Source organism: Berkeleyomyces rouxiae (genome assembly GCF_048999995.1).
Source record: "Berkeleyomyces rouxiae strain 22BRR77 chromosome Unknown BrBRR77_ptg000002l, whole genome shotgun sequence".
Lineage (NCBI taxonomy): Eukaryota > Fungi > Ascomycota > Sordariomycetes > Microascales > Ceratocystidaceae > Berkeleyomyces > Berkeleyomyces rouxiae.
Window position 1 is genome coordinate 1,213,982 of NW_027396492.1, and position 17,998 is coordinate 1,231,979.

The following is a 17,998-nucleotide window of genomic DNA, read 5'->3' on the forward strand; positions in this document are numbered from 1 at the left end:
ATCTGAGTCATGGCCGCCAAAACCCCCATCTTGCCCGTCGAGGGGAAGCGCAACATCCTTATCACCAGCGCTCTGCCCTACGTCAACAACGTGCCTCATCTGGGTAATGTGACTGGCAGTGTTTTGCCCGCCGATGTGTTTTCGCGCTACTGCAAGGCTCGCGGCTATCAGTCTCTCTACGTGTGCGGTTCTGTAAGTGCGAGAATCATGGCTGCTGTAAAGATAGTCCAGCAATCTAACCTACATGACTATGCGATAGGACGAGTACGGCACTGCCACAGAGACCAAGGCCTTGGAAGAGGGCGTCGATCCTGCTACACTGTGCGCCAAGTACCATGCTATGCACAAGTCCATCTACGATTGGTTCAACATCGAGTTTGACATCTTTGGTCGCACGCCCACGGCCCAGCAAACTGCCATTGTGCAGGAAATCTTCACCGAACTGTACAAGAATGGTCACATCGAGGAGCGCGCCAGCACCCAGCCCTTCTGCCCTGTCGAGTCACATAACACCTTCTTGGCCGATCGTTTCGTCGAGGGCGAGTGCAGCATCTGCCACGATTTGGGTGCTCGCGGTGACCAGTGCGACAAATGTGGCTCCCTGCTTGATCCCCTGAAGCCGGAAACCCAGGAAGGCGACGAAGTCCAGGCTGACGAAGCTCGGGCTACGGGCTGGCTGATCAACCCCCGCTGCAAGGTTGACGGTACTACGCCGATTCGCAAGACGACCAAGCACCTTTACATTAAGCTTGACAAGCTCGGCGACCGCATTGTCGAGTGGTTCCAGAAAGCCAGCAAAGAGGGCGACTGGTCGGCGAACTGCGCCTCTATCACGCAATCGTGGATTGACAAGGGCCTTAGACCCAGAGCCATCACCCGCGATCTCAAGTGGGGAGTGCCAATTCCCGAAGGCCTGGAAGGTCTGGCAAAGGAGGACTACCTGAACAAGGTGTTCTACGTTTGGTTCGACGCCTGCATTGGCTACATTTCCATCACGGCCAACTACACAGATGGCGATAATACGGAAACGCGGAATTGGGAGAAGTGGTGGAAGAACCCTGAAAATGTCAAGCTCTACCAATTCATGGGCAAGGATAACGTGCAGTTTCACACCATCATCTTCCCCGGTTCGCTTCTGGGTACCGAGACGGAGTGGACCAAAGTACACAAGCTATCAGCATCCGAGTACCTCAACTACGAGAACGGCAAGTTTAGCAAGTCTAAGGGCGTGGGTGTTTTCGGCAACAACGCCAAAGACACGGGTATCGACGCTGACGTGTGGCGTTTCTACCTGTTGTCCAGACGGCCCGAGACCAACGACACCGAGTTCAAGTGGGAGGAATTTGTCGATGCCAACAACAACGATCTTCTCAAGAATGTTGGCAACCTAGTGCAGCGCACTGTCAAGTTTTGCACGGCCAAGCTGGGTGGCAAGGTCCCCGACTTTGGAGATTACACGGACGCCGTCATTGCCGAGCACATTAAGCAGACCAACGCAGTGCTGTCGCAGTACCTTGAGCACATGGAGAGCATCAAGCTGCGGGCGGGTATCGCCGACATCCTCCAGCTGGCGTACCTGGGCAACAAATTCCTTCAGGACAACAAGCTGGACAACAAGCTGCTGGCCGACGAGCCGCAGAAGTGCGCCGCCGTCATTGCCTACACGCTCAACCATATCAACCTGCTGGCGTCGGTACTCGCGCCGTACATGCCCAACACGGCCAAGTCAATCTTCAAGCAGATCGGCGTCGAGCCGTCGCCGGCGATTTTGGATGCGTTTGACACGACCGTGATCAAGGCAGGCCATGCTATTGGCGAGCCCAAGCTGCTGTTTTCTGTGATTCCGCCGTCTAAGATTGACGAATGGAAGGATGCGTATGGCGGCGAGGAGCTTAGACGCCAAAAGCAGGAACAGGCGGAGAAGCTGGCTCTTAAGAAGGCCAGCAAGGCGGCGGCCAAGGAGCGCAAGAAGGCCGAGAAGGCGGCTAAGACGGCGGCTGGCGCTGCGACAAAGAGTGCTGCGCCGGGTGAAAAGAACCTGGAGGCGGCGGCGGCGGGTTTGTCGCTGGAGAAGTAAGCGGCACATGCGCAAGAGGAGGAGGGGTTACAGGTTGAAAAGCACTCGGAAGGGGCCAGGGGTAGGTATTACGCGTATTTGGATGTATACATGGTGTTGAGACATGGCGAGAAGAACTGAGGGGCCATAGAGAGCACTAGAAGAAGAGAGATAGAGACGTGAGGTGGCGGCTTTCTGTCACTTGCTACGGCAAGCCTAAAAAAAGAGCAGTTGATACTTTGAATGTGTCGTCAGTCTTGGTCTTTTCTGCAACTTGCATATATGTATTGGCTAACACGAAGCAGCACGGTCTGCAGGACGAGCTGGGCAGACGACGAGCTGGCATTGATTGAGTTGGCATTCGGGGGGCTTGGGCAGAGAGGCAGAAAACAGAGCAGAGCCGGGCAGAGCACGAGGATGGGATGAATGGATTGTATTGGCGGTGCCTGGGGGCGGTGAGACAAGAATTTCTGACCCCAGTGCTTCTAAGCAGTTTGTTATTGCATAGATGCTGCAGCCGACGTAGTAAGATCTGACACTGGCATTTTGGGGGAGAGTGAATATGAATTGTCACTTTCCTAGCTATTGTGTAATTTTTATTTGGTATCCCTGGACTCGTGCAATGTAGTGTAGTGGTTTTCTATGGTCGCGTGGATTTCGGTTACGCATCATCACGATTGCACCCTTGCTCTGAGTTGATTTGAGTTGACTGTCTTTATTAGCGTGTCTCCTCATTCTGGTTCAACATGTCGGGTTGTTCGTGGTTGTTGAGGCCCTCTTCTTGTCCCCTCATCTATGGCACCCAGAATCCCCTTGCAGCACGGGTCGGCTTACAGCGATTACAGATTAGATCGTTGCACGTGTCTGATCATGTGATGGAAAAGGCCCCGCTCTGACTGTAAAGAAAGGGTTAGGAAAGTGCCGTGTATTATATTTGAGCAGTTTTTTTTTTTTTTTTTTTTTCACTCTTTGAAACAAGAAAATCTCCAGCACACACGCAATAGAGAGGGAAAAAGAGAGCACACGGCAAAAACGAACGGGCTTCTATGGACAATCAAATGGAGATCAGAACGAGGCTTGGCTTTGGGTGCCGCCGGGGCTGGGCTGCTGTGTGGTCCGAGGGTTGTTGTTATCTTGCATTGTACATGTTAGTTGTCTCTTTTTTTTTCGTTCTTGACGAGCAAAGCTGGCCTGACTAAGCATGTGACAGTGACGAGAGTTTGCAAGAGTGACATGGTTAGACGGTGCTTGAGCTGATAGCGCGCTGGAGTAGCTGCTGGGCCTGGCATAGGGCTTAAGCACAGGGCCCAGGCCTGTAGCGACCGCACTGTAGAGTGTCTTGCATACCCTGTAGCAGAAGCCTATAGAAGCCTGTGCTCTATATACTTCTGGCCAGTCCTCTTTTTCATCCAGTTTTCAGTTCTTCAGCGGACGGTGCTCTCTTCCTGGCTGCCAGTCCAGTTTCTCCTCCAAACATCATCTTAGTCTTCAGTACGACATTTGTATCGCCATCACCGCCTTGCCTCTTCTCGAACGCTCTGAACCCGTCGAGTCGATCGCTGCCGCCGATCTGTTTCCCTGTGCCGGCTGCCACCTGCTTCGTCGTCCTGGTTCTTTGTCGTTTTTCTCTCTGCTTTATTCTGCTGCCCATCACCCGCCTCCCGACCGCCGCCGTTGCTGTCGCCGCCCGAGTGACGTTTTCGTCTCTCCTCGTCGCCCGTGTCCCGCTCCGATCTGGCCTCTTGCTGGCTGGCCTCTCGCTGCACGCCCGCGGTAGTACCGGCCTCTGTTCTCGAGCTCCGCCCAGCACTGTAGCCACGCTCACGGACCGGCCAACCCACCGATCGACCGGCCGACTATTCGCTCGCTCACGCATAAGCATCGCTATCGCCACATCCCGCACTCGCTTATATTCGGCCTGCTCCTCCTCCGTTTGCATCTTTCTTTCTCCTCTTCCATCACACAACACACACCACCACTGCGTTGCGTTGCTGCCTGGCCACGTGATCACACATTCCGACCGAGACGTGATTTTTCTACGCCGCTCGCTCTCGATTCGGTTGTATTCGTTATCTGCTTCCTTCTGTCCTCTCCCGCTGACATTATGGGAAACTCCTCATCCAAAGACAGCGGCTCTCGAGGCTCGGGCGATTTGCCCTCGCTCAGCAAGTCAGATACCCAGCAGTCTTCTCGCTCATTCAAAGGAATCCGCTCCAAGATCCCCCGCTCCGACAAGACTGACAGCCCGCGCGGCTCCACCCTGCTAAGCACTAGCATGGGAAGCTTCAGCAACGCTAACGGTGGAGCCTCGGGCTCGCTGACGCCCGCAGATGCCACGCCGGCCTCATCGTCGTTCCGAAATAGCATCGGCCGCCCGCTCTCCGCCTTCCGCCACGACAGCTCGTCCACGGCTCCCGCGGTCTCGTCCCAGCCGTTTGAAACGCCGCGCTCAGAGCTCAACGAGCCGCCGCTGGTGCCGCCATCGCCAACGCCCGCTGCTAACCAGGAGCTAGCTGGTGTGCCTACTGGGGAGATCGGCCATATTTCTGACCAGCCGCCATCAGCCGGCGCCGGTGTGCACGCCCATCTGAGCCCGCCCGGCAAGTCCATTTTGGCGTCCTCACGGCCATCGTCGGCTAACATGGCCACTCCTACCCCCGAGCAGCAACCACTCACGCCCACCAACGCCTTCGACGAAGGCCCCGCCATGATGAACGACATCAAGGATATCGACCTAGACGACTTCATCCGCCGCCTGCATGATGCTGCGTACTCGGGCAAGGTCACAAAGAGTGTGTGCCTCCGCAATGCCGAAATCACTGTCATCTGCCAACGCGCCCGCGAGGTCTTCCTATCCCAGCCTGCTCTGCTCGAGCTGGACGCCCCCGTTAAAGTAGTCGGCGATGTCCACGGCCAGTTCACTGATCTGATCCGCATGTTCGAGATGTGTGGCTTCCCCCCGCAGGCCAATTACCTCTTCCTTGGCGATTACGTCGACCGTGGCAAGCAGTCTCTCGAAACCATTCTTCTGCTTCTTTGCTACAAGCTCAAGTTCCCGCAAAACTTCTTTTTGTTGCGTGGAAACCATGAATGTGCAAATGTCACGCGCGTCTACGGCTTCTACGATGAGTGCAAGCGTCGCTGCAACCTCAAGGTCTGGAAGACCTTCATTGACTGCTTCAACACCTTGCCCATTGCCGCTATCGTGGCCAACAAAATCTTCTGCGTCCACGGCGGCCTGTCGCCTGCCCTCAGCCGCATGGATGACATCCGCAACATTGTGCGGCCCACCGATGTGCCCGACTACGGCCTGCTCAATGACCTGCTGTGGTCTGACCCGGCTGACATGGAGTCGGACTGGGAGCCGAACGAACGTGGCGTCAGCTACTGCTTTGGCAAGCGCGTCATCATGCAGTTCCTTAATGATCATGACTTTGACCTCGTGTGTCGCGCCCACATGGTAGTAGAAGACGGCTACGAGTTCTTTAACGACCGGGTGCTTGTGACCGTCTTTAGCGCGCCCAACTACTGCGGCGAGTTTGACAACTGGGGTGCCGTCATGTCCGTTTCGCCAGAGCTGCTGTGCAGCTTCGAGCTGCTTAAGCCGCTTGACTCGAGCGCTCTCAAGAGCCATATCAAAAAGGGCCGCAACAAGCGCAACCACATCATCAACAGTCCGCCTGCCATGATCCATCCGCAAAGCATGTAGTTCGCCTAGTTGCCTCTCGGCAGATAGACTCTCCGTCTGCAAGCGGATATATACCCATGTACACATACAGGAATGATCCTTATCTTCCTTTATGCCATCCTACAGGTGCAATTTCACCTGTCTCTCCCATCCAGACTAGCGGCCAGACCTCTCCTTCTGTTCTCATTTTTATTTTCCTCTATCTCTCTTCATTATTTGTCCGACGTCGACTTATAGGACACCAGATTACACACGGAAGGAAACAAAAAAACACAAAACTACCAAAAGAAACAAGGCACTACAAGAGACTGGTGCCCTCACAAATGGCACAGCAACTGCATTGCTTCGCTTTGCCCAACGATCACACGATCTAGGGGCCACAAACCGTAGCAGCCGATATATATTTTATGTACATATACATCGACGTGCGTCACACCGTCACAAACACGATCACAGATCCAAACTTGCTAGCACTGGGGCATAGCCAAGACAAGACACATCAAGGCTTGCATTCTCTGGCCGTCTGTGTTTCTTCCCGTCCAATCTATCATTCCGCCCTGTTTACTTTCTCTTCTCGAGAGACCCACCAGCCCCCCCTCTCTCTCTCTTGTCTGTGCCACCTCAGCTTCAGCTCTGCTCTCTTTATTCCTGTTCTTGCTGTCTGACTGTGTTTTCTACTTGACATGGACCTGTCCTTCGTGTCACCATCCATGACGTCACATGTATGACTTCACACCTGTCACCCTTGTTTTCTTCCCAACTCCGCTTCCGCTCCTTTTCTCTCTCTCTCTATCTCTTTCTCACCGTTCCTCTCGTCTTTGTTTTATTTCTTTCCGCTCACGTGGCTCCCATCTTACTCCTTGTGCCGTGCCAAGCCAACGCTACAAGGCCTCGTCCTACATGTCTCCTCCTCAACACATTCCACTTGTTGTCTTTCCACACATTGTCTCCCTTTGGCCTAGGCGATCCGATCTGTTGGTATCGTGCCAGAGACTTGGGGAGCACGCACAACCACGGCGTGGCGTACCGTGTGTTTCTCAGGCAAGGGAACAAGAAAGAAGCCAAAAAAAGAAGCATGATGCTCTTTCTGTCTCGTCACACTACTCTGGCAATCCATCAATCCGTCCCTGGGGGCATTTCTGGCCCGCGCTGAAGTCTGATTTCGATTTTCGTCCGATGCCGCTCTGAGACTCAGCTTCGACCTCTTCTCCCTAGATATCTTTTTGCTTCTCAAAGCAATCTCTCGTCTCGTCCTGTCATGTCGTGTCCCTCTCCCTCCCATCCCTTCCTCTCTTTTTCCCTTTTTCTTTTCATGACACTCCACTCATCTTTTTTTTTTGGTCTTGGATATCATCTGTCACTCGACAGTCTCCTTATCATTATTGTTTGGCTTTACATTGCGCGTTTGTTCTTGCTCTTCTTTTTCTTGGTTTGTAGTTCTGCTCTCGGGAGCTCTTTTCTGCGTTCAATCTCTTTCTCGTCTTTTATTTCCGTGTTCAAGTTCCTGTTACTGTCTTTTTCTCATGTCCACGGCTTTGCTTGTTTTTTTTTTCTTGTATGAATGAGCTTCTCATATTACTGTCCCATTATCTTTGACTTGATCACGCTCTCTAGTATTGTTCAGCTCTACTCTCTTTGTTTTTTTTCTTCTTTTCTTGAAACACCAACTGCCTCTGTTCATGTCCATGTTTGTCTATTTTTCTTCTTTTCCTTGCTTACTACTCATAACGCGATACTTGGCGGCTATACTTCAAGAGGCCTTGCTCTTTTTTTGTCGTTTTATTTCCTATCACTCTGTCTCTATTCATCCATGCACAACTTGTGAATATACAGGCTCCACCAATTAGAACAGGAATACATGTGACAACGTAACTAAATGGTTTATGTTTTTGTTACAGTGAAATTATTAAAACGCCCCTAACGCTCGCAGCGTCATATGGATTGATAAATGAACAGACAGGAAATATCATGATGGTCTTGAATCTTGGAACATGTCATAGCTTCGTATACTGAGAGAGAGAGAGAGAGAGTAGACTTGTGTCTCCTGACCCCCTCATCCTACATTTATCCGTCTTCACCTCACCCCGTCAGCTCATGTCGATGGAGAAATGGCTGATCTGCGAGTAGTATGAGTGCACAGCCAGCTCAAGCACCCACACATCATTAAACACCTCTGCACCATCAAAGCCGCCAATGGAAATCAGCCGGCCATCGTATATCACGGCGCCGTGATAGCCGCGCCCCGAGGGCAGGGAGCCGTAGATTTTGCGGGTCTCCCAGGTCATGCTGACAAGGTTGAGCAACAGGATCTCGTTGGTGTAGGTCTCACCGTCGTGGCCGCCGACAATAAACAGGTACGAGCCGACGAGTGTGGCTGTATGCGCCAGCCGTCGGTGCACAGTAGCCGTGTTGAACGACTTCCAGATGCAGCGATCAACGTCAAACACCCACACGTCGTGGAAGCACTTGTCGCCGTCGGAGCCGCCGTAGATGATGAGCTTGCTGCCAAACATGTTGGCTGTGTGGTAGCCGCGGGCCTTGGGTCCTGTATCGCGGCGGGCAAAGGCCTCGGGACTGTAGACCAGGGACCACGACATCTTGGTCATGTCCGAGACGTCAAGGCGCCAGATTTCGTTGAGCGCGCGCACGCCGTCGCCTCCGCCAAACACATACAGCCCATTCTTGTACAGGCAGGCCGTGTGGGCACGGCGCTTGCTGGGGATGGTGTCGCCAAGGATACGCGGCTTGGACCAGCGGAAGTTGGTGGTATCGAGCACGTAGACGTCGTTGTAGTAGGCAGGGCCGTCGCCACCACCGAACACCACCAACTTTTTGCCGACGGCCGTGCACGTCATGGCGCGTAGTGGAATGGGAATCGCACCAACCACGTGCGGCTTGGACCAATAGAACGAGTCGGCGTCCATAACATAGAGCTCGTTAAAGCATGTGTTTGCGTTACACCCGGCAAACACGTACACGTTGGACCCAATAAGTGCTGTGGTGTGCGCGCGCACCGCCGCCATGGGGATCCCTGATACCGGTGCCTTGGAGTAGTACATGCCCGATGCTGGAGCGACAGTGACGTCAGCGCCATCACCGGCCGTTTGCAGGGCGGGATGGGGCGTATACTGCAGGTTGGGGGTCGGCTCGGCTGGGTCGTTTCGTGTCATGCCCGAAAGGTGGGCGACGGAGGAGTTAGACGAAGGAACGGGCTGTGCGGACGTCTGGCTAGGCCGCGTCACGAGTGGGGGCGCAGCACTTGCGGGGGGGTTCGAGACGCCAGCGTTATTGGTGGCAGCAGCACCAGCAGTAGTAGTACTAGCAACAGCTGGCTGGCGAGATGTGATGGCGCTGTTGCTCCGCATGGCACCGGGCCGGCGAGCGCTCTTGGCGGGGTCTATGGGGTCCAGCGGCAATTTGCTAGAGGACACGGCTGAGACGGCCGAGGTTGCAGGCGGCGAGCCTCTCCCGTCACTATTTGCAGCGGCAGCGGCGGCAGCGGCTGCTATTGCTCGCACATCGAGCGAGCGGGGTAATGACGGGTGCGAGGTTGGTATGGGCGTGTGCGGTTTTGAAGTGGCGGGTGTGGTGGCAGTTGAGACAGGGGCTGAGGCGGGGATAGGGATCGGGTGCGGTATGTTCGGCACGGCGGGCGAAGTGGCAGCCGAGGCGGACATTGGCAGGTGCTGCGGGGGCTGCGAGTTCTGGGGCTGGCCATGGACAGAGATCGCCTGCGAGGCCACGAGCGAATGGGCGCGGCTGCGAAGAGCGAGTTCGGGCTGGGAGGATTTGCGGCGGCGGTCGAGCGTGCGGCCGGAGACGTAGCTGGGTGTGTGGCTGCGGGGGAAGGTGCCGGCGGCGGCAATAGACGCGGCTATGGATGCGTGCAGCGACGACGACGACGCAGCGTGCGGCAGGCCGCCGGACAGTGGCGAGGCCGGCGAAGCGTCCTCGGAAAAGGCGGTGGCCGAGGCGGATGCGGACGACGGCGACAACACAGCAGCGGCGCCGACGGCCGGCGGAATGTTGCTAGTGGCCAGCGGCGGGTGCGCCACGAGGGCCTTCTGTGAGCGCATGGACTTGATGCGATGATGTGGCGACTTGGGGACGCGGTCGCCCAAGCCCATGGATGAAGATGACGGCGTGCCAGACATTGCTTAGAGGGCGAGAGGGCAGATTAGCGCTGTTTAGGGGGCGGCCCTTTCAGGCGGTGAGCAGGGCGGCGTATAGTGGGCGGGCTTTTTTTTTTTGGCGGGGGGACTGGCGAGCTGTGATGTTGGCGGATGCGGTAAAAAAAGACGCTGGTGACGGCCGGGCAGACATATCACGGTGATCACTGGCAGAGAAAGAAGAACCGTGACGTGACGGGCAAAGAGTCACGACCACCTCAACGGCAAGAAAAAAGGAGACAAAGCGTAGCACGGCCAGAGTTGAGGCTCCAGAAGGGCCAGGAGGTATCTTCAGGGCACTAGTCTCTGTCGTTAGGCGCCGACTTCAGGGGGTGTGCCCTGTCTCACAGGCGCTCTTCGGCGGGACTCCCCTGGCGCTCAGACCCTCGCAGGCTTTGGTGTGGTGCCTGGGCTAACTTAGACTTGGACTTGTCCAATTGGTGTACGTAGTTACATACACATGTATGTACGTATGTATGTAATGTTCTGGCTTATCGCGAACATCCTTCTGCTCACTTTCCTTTCTCCTTTTGTTCTTCATTTCTATCCCCAAGCATAGATATACCGAGACATTGGTTATACAGACCATAGAGCTCAGAACCAGGCATTTTTGCGGAGCCAAGTCTGTTGGGTCCAAGGGAAGGGCTTTGACATAACCCTAGTCAACCCTACACTATTCATAAAAGAATCTGAAACGCAGCGAGTCTAGCGTTTCACTATTTTCGCTTCACTATTACCGCTTCAGAGACTGATTCAGCTCCCATTGCATTTCGCTATGCCCGATGAGCCCCACAACTCTTTCATTGGACTGCCACCCACAGGTTATGGAAAACTGTCATAGCTAGCTTGTGATGAGTGGGTGCCCTCTACAACAGAGTCGGCATCTGGCACTTGGCACCTGGCCTCTACACAGTGGCACCTGGCATCAAGGTCTTAGGACCCACCCGTCCCTATACCGCATGATGCCATCTAATACGTGGAGGAAGACCTCAGCACCGAGCTTGTAGCTCTTTTCAGTTATAAGGCAATCAAACAGCCCCCGCTCTCGAGCACAACCACAGCTCTGCCTTTCCACGGCATATAATATCTCTCTTAGTCTCCGTCCACCCTGTTTCTCGCTCTACCACCGTTCATCCCTACATAATCATCACAATGGACTTCCTCAAGACCGTCGCTTCAGAGTACAGCAAGAGCCAGCAGGGCTCTGGCTCCAACTCCCCCCCGCAGCAGCAGCAACAGCAGCAGAGTACGCCACCCTTGGCCCAGATGCTTGTCTTACTGCTTGTCTGTGTACCTACATATCAAGCCGTGCCGATCGCTAACACCTTGGTATAGCTACCCACTCCAGCTCCAACAACTCTAGTATGCCCGGAAACCTGAGTACGTCGGCCTCCCCTGTCCTGTCTTTCGCTCCCTAACACCGGCCTAACAAATACAGGCGGCCTGAGCGGCATGCTGCTCAACAACAACCTCTTTGACATGCTCGACTCCGACGCCGACAAGAAGAAGACGGCCGACGCCGCCGCCAAGGCCTCGGGCAGCCACGGCGACTCTGACATGTTCCACAGCGTGCTCAACAAGCTGAACCAGAACAAGCACTCGGTGGCCCAGGAGAAGGAATCGGTCGACGAGGACTTTGCCGTTAAGATGTTCAAGAAGTTTGTCGAAAAGAAGGACAGCGGCTCGGAAGAGAAGGCCTCCTCCAACAACCTCGGAGCCGCTGCTGCCATGCAGGCCATCAAAATGTTCAACTCGGGCTCCGGCTCAAACTCTAGCTCTGGAGGTGCTGGCCAGGCTGCCCTGTTGGGTCTGGCCATGTCTGAGGGAAGCAAGGTAAGTTGCTATACAAAGATACTTGCACATTCACAGAAGCCATGCTTGCTAACATGATCTTTACCGCTCCTGCAGCTGTTTGACAACGCCCAGGCCGAGGGCAAGGTTGCTAAGGGCACCACCAAGGAGAGTGTTATTGAGCAGGCTGCCCAGTTTGCCCTCAAGTTCTTCCTCAAGAGCCAGACTTCAGGCTCTAGCGGCGGCAACTCAGGCCTGATGTCACTGGCTGCTAAGTTCCTGTAGAGGTCCAAACCGGAAGAACATAGAATCGCTATATTTACGGTGATGAACTTGATTAAATCGGACTAGAAACCAGGCTGCTTTTATGTAAGTGCATGCATTAACAAATGCTACATTGTATTTGTGAATATAAAATAAAGTGAGGAATCCCTTGACTTGGCTCCATCAGAACATGCTCGAAAAGGTCCCAATGGAAAAAAAAAAACCTCAGGGTCAAGCGTTCTCTCTCTTCTGCCTCCATAGCAAGATTCTCACTAGCGCTCTGACTCTCCTCGGCATAAATATCTAAGCTGAAGCCGACAAAGACTGAGCACCGTCCGCTATTCCCTTGCTATCAAGACTCGATTCCTCCTGGGCGCTGCTCACACGATCCCGCGTAAACTGCAGCACGTCAACCCACCCGGCCGGTTTCACACGACCACCAGGGTATTTCTCATGTAGATACTTCTCCGTATCAGAGGCCCAAGCAAGCAGTGACTCTTCAGCACCCCACTCACCCATGGCCATCATGCCAATGGGCAACTGGCCCTCGCCTTGTTTAGGTTCGACAAAGCCGATGGGTGCTGTCAAAGCGGGACAACCAGTCATGTTGGCAAGGAAGACGTAAATCATGTTTCGCAGGCTGATGTTGGCGTCGTTTACACCATAGGCGTCATCACCGGGGTCACGCGCCCACCCAGACTGCGCAGAAGTCGGGCTTAAAATGAGGATGCCTGGGTATGTCTTGAAGATATATGCCATGTGCTCCATGAGGACTGTCCGTAGCTGGTTGTACTTGATATAGTCTAGGCCAGGTGTGCAGGATCCAACTCCCAACATGATTTTGGTGCCGCTATGAACCGTGTTTAACCAGTTTGCATCGCCCCCGATACGAGAACGATGCTGCTCGGCCATTTCCGTTAGGCACACCGCTCCATGGGCAAGCTGGCACTCTTTCAAGTTTGGAATGGTAATGTCAACGACTTTGTAACCAAGGGTTTTGAGGTAATCGACACCGCTGTTGAACCTTTCGATAACTTGCATATCGGCTTTGTTTACCCACGATTTATCAATACCAATGTACTTCTCAGCGTCCGAGTCACGTAGAGCAGAGGGCACAAAGCAAGAAGTGACACCATCCTCGGGATTAGCCTGCGCTACCACGCGATATGCTGCAGTAAGATCAGCAACGGTACCGGCCATGGGAGAAACTACAGACATGGTGTGGTGGACGCTCATGGTGCGGTTGTGAGTGGTTTTTAGGCCATAAACGCCATTAAAGCATGGTGGAATTCGGATGCTGCCTCCTGCGTCGGTGCCAAGAGCAATAGGGATGATTCCAGCACCAAGAGACGAGCCGGCCCCGGAAGATGAGCCTCCGGGATAGTAGGACGTGTTGTGCCAGTTAGTAGGTGTTCCCCAGGCCGGCTGTTTCAAAGAAGTAGTAGTCAGTACGAGAAAAGTGATCCAAGAACATCAAATGCGTAGCTTACATTACAGCCGGTAGTATCTGTTGCCAAAAGTGAGGTTAATTAGCCGATGCACCTGATAGCCATACGCAATATATAGGTTACTTACCGCATCCAAGTTCGTGCATAGCATTCTTCGCAATCATAATCGCTCCAGCCTCCTGGAGCATTTTTACTGGATGAATAGTTTCCTCGGCGGGCTTTTGAAAGCTTAGGTTGGGTTGGTAAGCAAGGCCCTTTCAAGCCCATGGTTAGCATTCATAGCGACATCATGGGCAGCACATTTGGAGGAAAATACCATGTGAGAGACATAGCCTTTGACATTGAGATCATCCTTGACACCAAAGGGTACGCCATCTAGAAGGCCGAGGGGGCGCCCCTGCTTCCAACGCTCGGTTGATTGACGTGCAGCCTCAATTGCAATATTGTCAGCACCGTGAGAATCGACCCATGCGTTGTCATACTTGCTACGGGGCGTCTGGTCTCTATGAATCAGAGAGTGGAGGGCCTCGGCGACCTGGAGAGGTGTAATCTCTCCCGATTTGTAGGCAGCGTGGTAGTCGGCGGCAGTGTGATAGCGGCCTACAAGCTCAGCAGCACTGCATTGGAACAGTTCATCGGCTAGATCAGGGGCGCTAGGAATCACGGCTTGTTCATTGTTCTGCGCAGGAATCACGAGAGGCTGGAGTGTCAATTATGAGTTAGTTGTGTTCTGCAACTTGATGTTTGACGCGTTCCAGAAGGGGTCGTACCACGAACCGAGGACTGACGCCAGCAAGTCCGGCGTAATCCCGAAGCGAGCTAAACCCAGCATTTGACCACAGAAAGTTCTGGAGTGCAGGAACTTTAGAGACACTGAAGAGAGCTGTGTCAGTGACGGATGCCTCTATTACGGAAGCTCTCACTAGATGGAATGGGAACACGCCCGAATCTTCATTTCAGCTCATGGTGTAAAAATACTTGCATTGTTCCAGCAACCGCAAGCATGCGGCCTCGCAAAACAGGGTTTTTGTCCTCGGCTTCAGGGCCCTTGGACCACTGCTCAGCCTGGCGAGCCTTGGGATAGTTGACAAAACTCATGATGGGCATGAATGAATGGAAGAAGCAAAACAAGCACGAGAAGAAGACAGAGACAAATAACACTTGTATGGGTTCGGATTTTCAGAGCGCAATTTATGGGTAGCCCGGACCTCTGACTTAAATACGCTCAAAGAGGCGTGAAAATGAAAGAGAGAAAAGATGAACAGCACACACAACAATGAGAGCTATGGAGATATTTACGAGATAAGCCTCGATAAGGTCGCAGGAAAGAGCGCTCTCAGCGCAAACGATGTTCTTGTCTGTTTGGCTGGCAGTTGGTCGTGTATCGTATGATAGCTGCCCATGTGGGATAGGTAGTTTCTGATATGAATAGTTAGCTCTTGCCGACCGCTAGAAAGCTTGGTGAGGCTAAGCGAACGGATGGATGCTATACACCAACAGCGAATTAGCCTTGGTAGCTACCGCCGACAAGCCGGAAGCATCGAGTGTAAATGTGGGTCGTTTGTGGAACCCATGCAGAAGCTTCTCGTCATCATCTGTTCAAGTGCATGAGTACATGGGTACATACACAACTACCTAAATCTGTACCTGCCAAACGCCACAAGACGGTACTTCCGTCTCCAGCGTTAGCCACCCAGCTTGGGCTTCGCAGCTACCCAAACAGGGGCCACAATGGAGAAAAATGACGTCGATGGACGTTTGCAGGAGCAAGAAAAAAACCTTTTTCGGCCAGCATGAAGCTTAGGGAATCAGGCCAAGGTCATGCAGAAGTAACTAGCACAGGGTTAAAATGTCGAGCGTTTCCACCTAGCTATGACGATCTTGATTACTCTTCCTTTCTTCGTCTTATTGCCCGCATCGCTTATCCTACTTCTTGTATAACTGCGCGATTCTTTCTTGGCTTTGAGCATTCCTCACATTCTGGGCACATCCCACCACAAAGTCTTTTTTTACCTGCCCCACACCTCCCGCCTGCAATGCATCGCACCTATTCTATGCGCCAGACTCGGGCGCCAACAGCCTCGCAGCTTGAGGTTTGTTTGTCTTGCAATGCTAATGCCACCAGAATCCGGCTTTCTGGTGTTCTTCACATGTCAAAATTCTTGCTCTAACACATCGCCTCGTCTTGCAGACTCCTCCACCGCCTCCTTCTTCGACTAAGAGTGGCCGCATTTTCGGTCGCGGTAACCTTGGTACGCCCACCTCGTCCTAACAAGACCGGTGACTAGTTACAGCTACAACCAAAATAGAGCCCCAGTACTAACTTCATACAGGCCATGCCCTGCGTGGACGCACTGCCGGCGCCTTTGGCCCCGAGCTGTCCAAGAAGCTGACCCAGCTGGTGAAGATGGAAAAAAACGTCATGCGCAGCATGGAGTCTGTGGCGCGAGAGCGCATGGAGGTCGCAGTAAGTTTTGATGCTTGGGACCATGGAGTTCTGTCTCCATAGCAACTTACTAATCGTGTCTTTCTGTGCACTGTAGAAACAACTTTCCCTGTGGGGTGAGTCGGGCGATGAAGACGTATCTGATGTCACTGACAAAATCGGAGTTTTGCTCTACGAAATTGGCGAACTGGAGGATCAATATGTCGACCGCTACGACCAGTACCGCGTGACAATGAAGAGCATACGCAACATCGAAGCATCTGTGCAGCCCAGCCGTGACCGCAAGCAGAAGATCACGGATAACATCGCCATGCTCAAGTACAAGGAGCCCAACTCCCCCAAGATTGTCGTCCTGGAGCAGGAGCTTGTCCGTGCCGAAGCCGAATCTCTGGTCGCCGAGGCCCAGCTTTCTAATATCACGCGTGAAAAAATCAAGTCTGCCTTCACTTACCAGTTTGATGCTCTGCGCGAGCACTGCGAGAAAGTCGCCATCATTTCCGGATACGGTAAACACCTTCTAGATCTGATTGACGACACCTCTGTGACACCTGGAGAAACCCGCGCCGCTTATGATGGCTACGAGGCCAGCAAGGCTATCATTCAGGACTGCGAGGATGCTCTTACCAACTGGGTCTCGTCAAATGCCGCCGTGTCCGCCAAGCTATCAACTCGTTCACGCACTCTGTCACAGCGCCGCCGGAATAATATCCGCGCGCGCAACGGCCAGGGCATCGACCTTGCTTCTCAGGACCGCCATATTATCGATGAGCGCAGCTCATGGCACGACGAGGAAGATGAAGAGAGAGAGGCCGAGATTGAAGAGCTGGATTCTGATGAGGAACTGAAAAATGAACACGGCCATAGCTTTGATGCTGAGATGGAGACTCGCGGTCGTACCCACGAACCTATCGTGGCTTAATCTTCTTAATCTAATTAGTTATATGAGGGGTTCTAACAAATTCATGCGTCAGATTCTCTATTACTCTAGAACAAGACAGCCATATGCTACATATCTGTACCTATTTTGTAGCCACCCAAGGGTTGTAATCATGTATATGCTTGTACAATGTCCATAGTTGTACATAGTTAACCAACTTCTAATCCGTCTCCTGGCCGTGCCCAAAGCTCGGCTCAAGTATCAATTTTGGCGTAGCAGCCCTCCGCATATTATAAATCCTCAGTGCTATCAAGAGGAAGACGGCTGGCATCCAAGCCGTATCAATCAGCTCATACAGTCATATGATAGCAGGAAACTTATTCCGTCGTTGACTGGCAAACTCCTCCAGCTCGACCTTGACAATGTGCTCTCCAGGGATGACGACTGATCTAAGTGCGCGGTGCTCCAGATCCGGCTTGGTATTTCCCAGGGGAGGAGATTCACTTCCGAGGCTCTGGATCGGCGGGCTGTTCTGAGACTTTTGGTACTCGTACACGTTGTTGAGTACAATGTTCATATCCTAGCAAGCCATCTCAGTCAGTGTCTAGTTACCCGTAACCCCGTATTTGATATTCTGCCTCGAAAGATGCCAATATCAACAGAGAGACATACCGGATCGGTGCACTTGAGCTGCCCGTGAAAATAGCGGCCATCCTGGATCTCAACCCGCAGCTGCTTGTTTATTAGACTGCCGAGAAACTCTCGTGACGGCACACTTTCGGGATCCATGATGCAGGCGGGAAGAGGCAGGCCGTTTAAATGTGTAAGAGGATGATGCTGTTGGATTCGTATACACAGTTGGTCAATAGCTTTCAAGATTAGTCATGTCATCTTGAGAAATACCATCGAGAGAGTAGCACATGTTTTTTGTTTCGCAGCCGGAGCTTTTGGAAGCCTTTTATATTTTAATAGATCGACCCCTCCCGTCAACTGATAAAAGATCAGCCATAATAGTTTAGTGGTTAGAATACGTCGTTGTGGTTCATCGAATTTGCAATAGTCCGACGTGACCCATGTTCGATTCATGGTTATGGCACACTATTTATTTTTAGAGTTTGCCCCTGATAAGTAGGGTTATTGACCCTAACCAAGGCGGTTTTGCAAGCGAACAGCTGAATGAAGATTCTCATTCTCAACAAACTCCCCGGAACAACCAACTCTCACATAATCTAGATTGTCAATTTGGAGAATTCACCTTT

At 53.0% G+C, this 17,998-nt stretch overlaps 7 protein-coding genes across 7 annotated transcripts; 4 read left to right on the top strand and 3 right to left on the bottom strand.

Annotated features, from left to right (window-relative positions):
• Positions 1–9: 9 nt before the first annotated feature.
• On the top strand, positions 10–2,077 carry BROUX77_001889 (uncharacterized protein; the record flags this gene model as incomplete). The annotated part of the gene is made up of 2 exons (XM_073746368.1): positions 10–192; positions 260–2,077. The coding sequence occupies 2 exons, from the start codon at positions 10–12 to the stop codon at positions 2,075–2,077; spliced, it is 2,001 nt and encodes a 666-aa protein (XP_073606971.1).
• A 2,083-nt stretch (positions 2,078–4,160) lies between these two features.
• Positions 4,161–5,765, top strand: BROUX77_001890 (uncharacterized protein; the record flags this gene model as incomplete). Its single annotated transcript, XM_073746369.1, has 1 exon — positions 4,161–5,765. One exon carries the CDS (start codon positions 4,161–4,163, stop codon positions 5,763–5,765), a length of 1,605 nt encoding a protein of 534 aa, XP_073606972.1.
• Positions 5,766–7,831: 2,066 nt separating this feature from the next.
• BROUX77_001891 (uncharacterized protein) lies at positions 7,832–9,898 on the bottom strand (the record flags this gene model as incomplete). The annotated part of the gene is made up of 1 exon (XM_073746370.1): positions 7,832–9,898. The coding sequence occupies one exon, from the start codon at positions 9,896–9,898 to the stop codon at positions 7,832–7,834; it is 2,067 nt and encodes a 688-aa protein (XP_073606973.1).
• A 1,167-nt stretch (positions 9,899–11,065) lies between these two features.
• On the top strand, positions 11,066–11,989 carry BROUX77_001892 (uncharacterized protein; the record flags this gene model as incomplete). Its single annotated transcript, XM_073746371.1, has 4 exons — positions 11,066–11,159; positions 11,249–11,293; positions 11,352–11,746; positions 11,822–11,989. 4 exons carry the CDS (start codon positions 11,066–11,068, stop codon positions 11,987–11,989), a joined length of 702 nt encoding a protein of 233 aa, XP_073606974.1.
• Positions 11,990–12,271: 282 nt separating this feature from the next.
• Positions 12,272–14,514, bottom strand: BROUX77_001893 (uncharacterized protein; the record flags this gene model as incomplete). The annotated part of the gene is made up of 6 exons (XM_073746372.1): positions 12,272–13,393; positions 13,459–13,475; positions 13,544–13,670; positions 13,733–14,116; positions 14,187–14,264; positions 14,395–14,514. The coding sequence occupies 6 exons, from the start codon at positions 14,512–14,514 to the stop codon at positions 12,272–12,274; spliced, it is 1,848 nt and encodes a 615-aa protein (XP_073606975.1).
• Positions 14,515–15,452: 938 nt separating this feature from the next.
• Positions 15,453–16,781, top strand: BROUX77_001894 (uncharacterized protein; the record flags this gene model as incomplete). Its single annotated transcript, XM_073746373.1, has 4 exons — positions 15,453–15,509; positions 15,608–15,668; positions 15,750–15,883; positions 15,960–16,781. 4 exons carry the CDS (start codon positions 15,453–15,455, stop codon positions 16,779–16,781), a joined length of 1,074 nt encoding a protein of 357 aa, XP_073606976.1.
• A 316-nt stretch (positions 16,782–17,097) lies between these two features.
• On the bottom strand, positions 17,098–17,528 carry BROUX77_001895 (uncharacterized protein; the record flags this gene model as incomplete). The annotated part of the gene is made up of 2 exons (XM_073746374.1): positions 17,098–17,319; positions 17,412–17,528. The coding sequence occupies 2 exons, from the start codon at positions 17,526–17,528 to the stop codon at positions 17,098–17,100; spliced, it is 339 nt and encodes a 112-aa protein (XP_073606977.1).
• Positions 17,529–17,998: the final 470 nt, after the last annotated feature.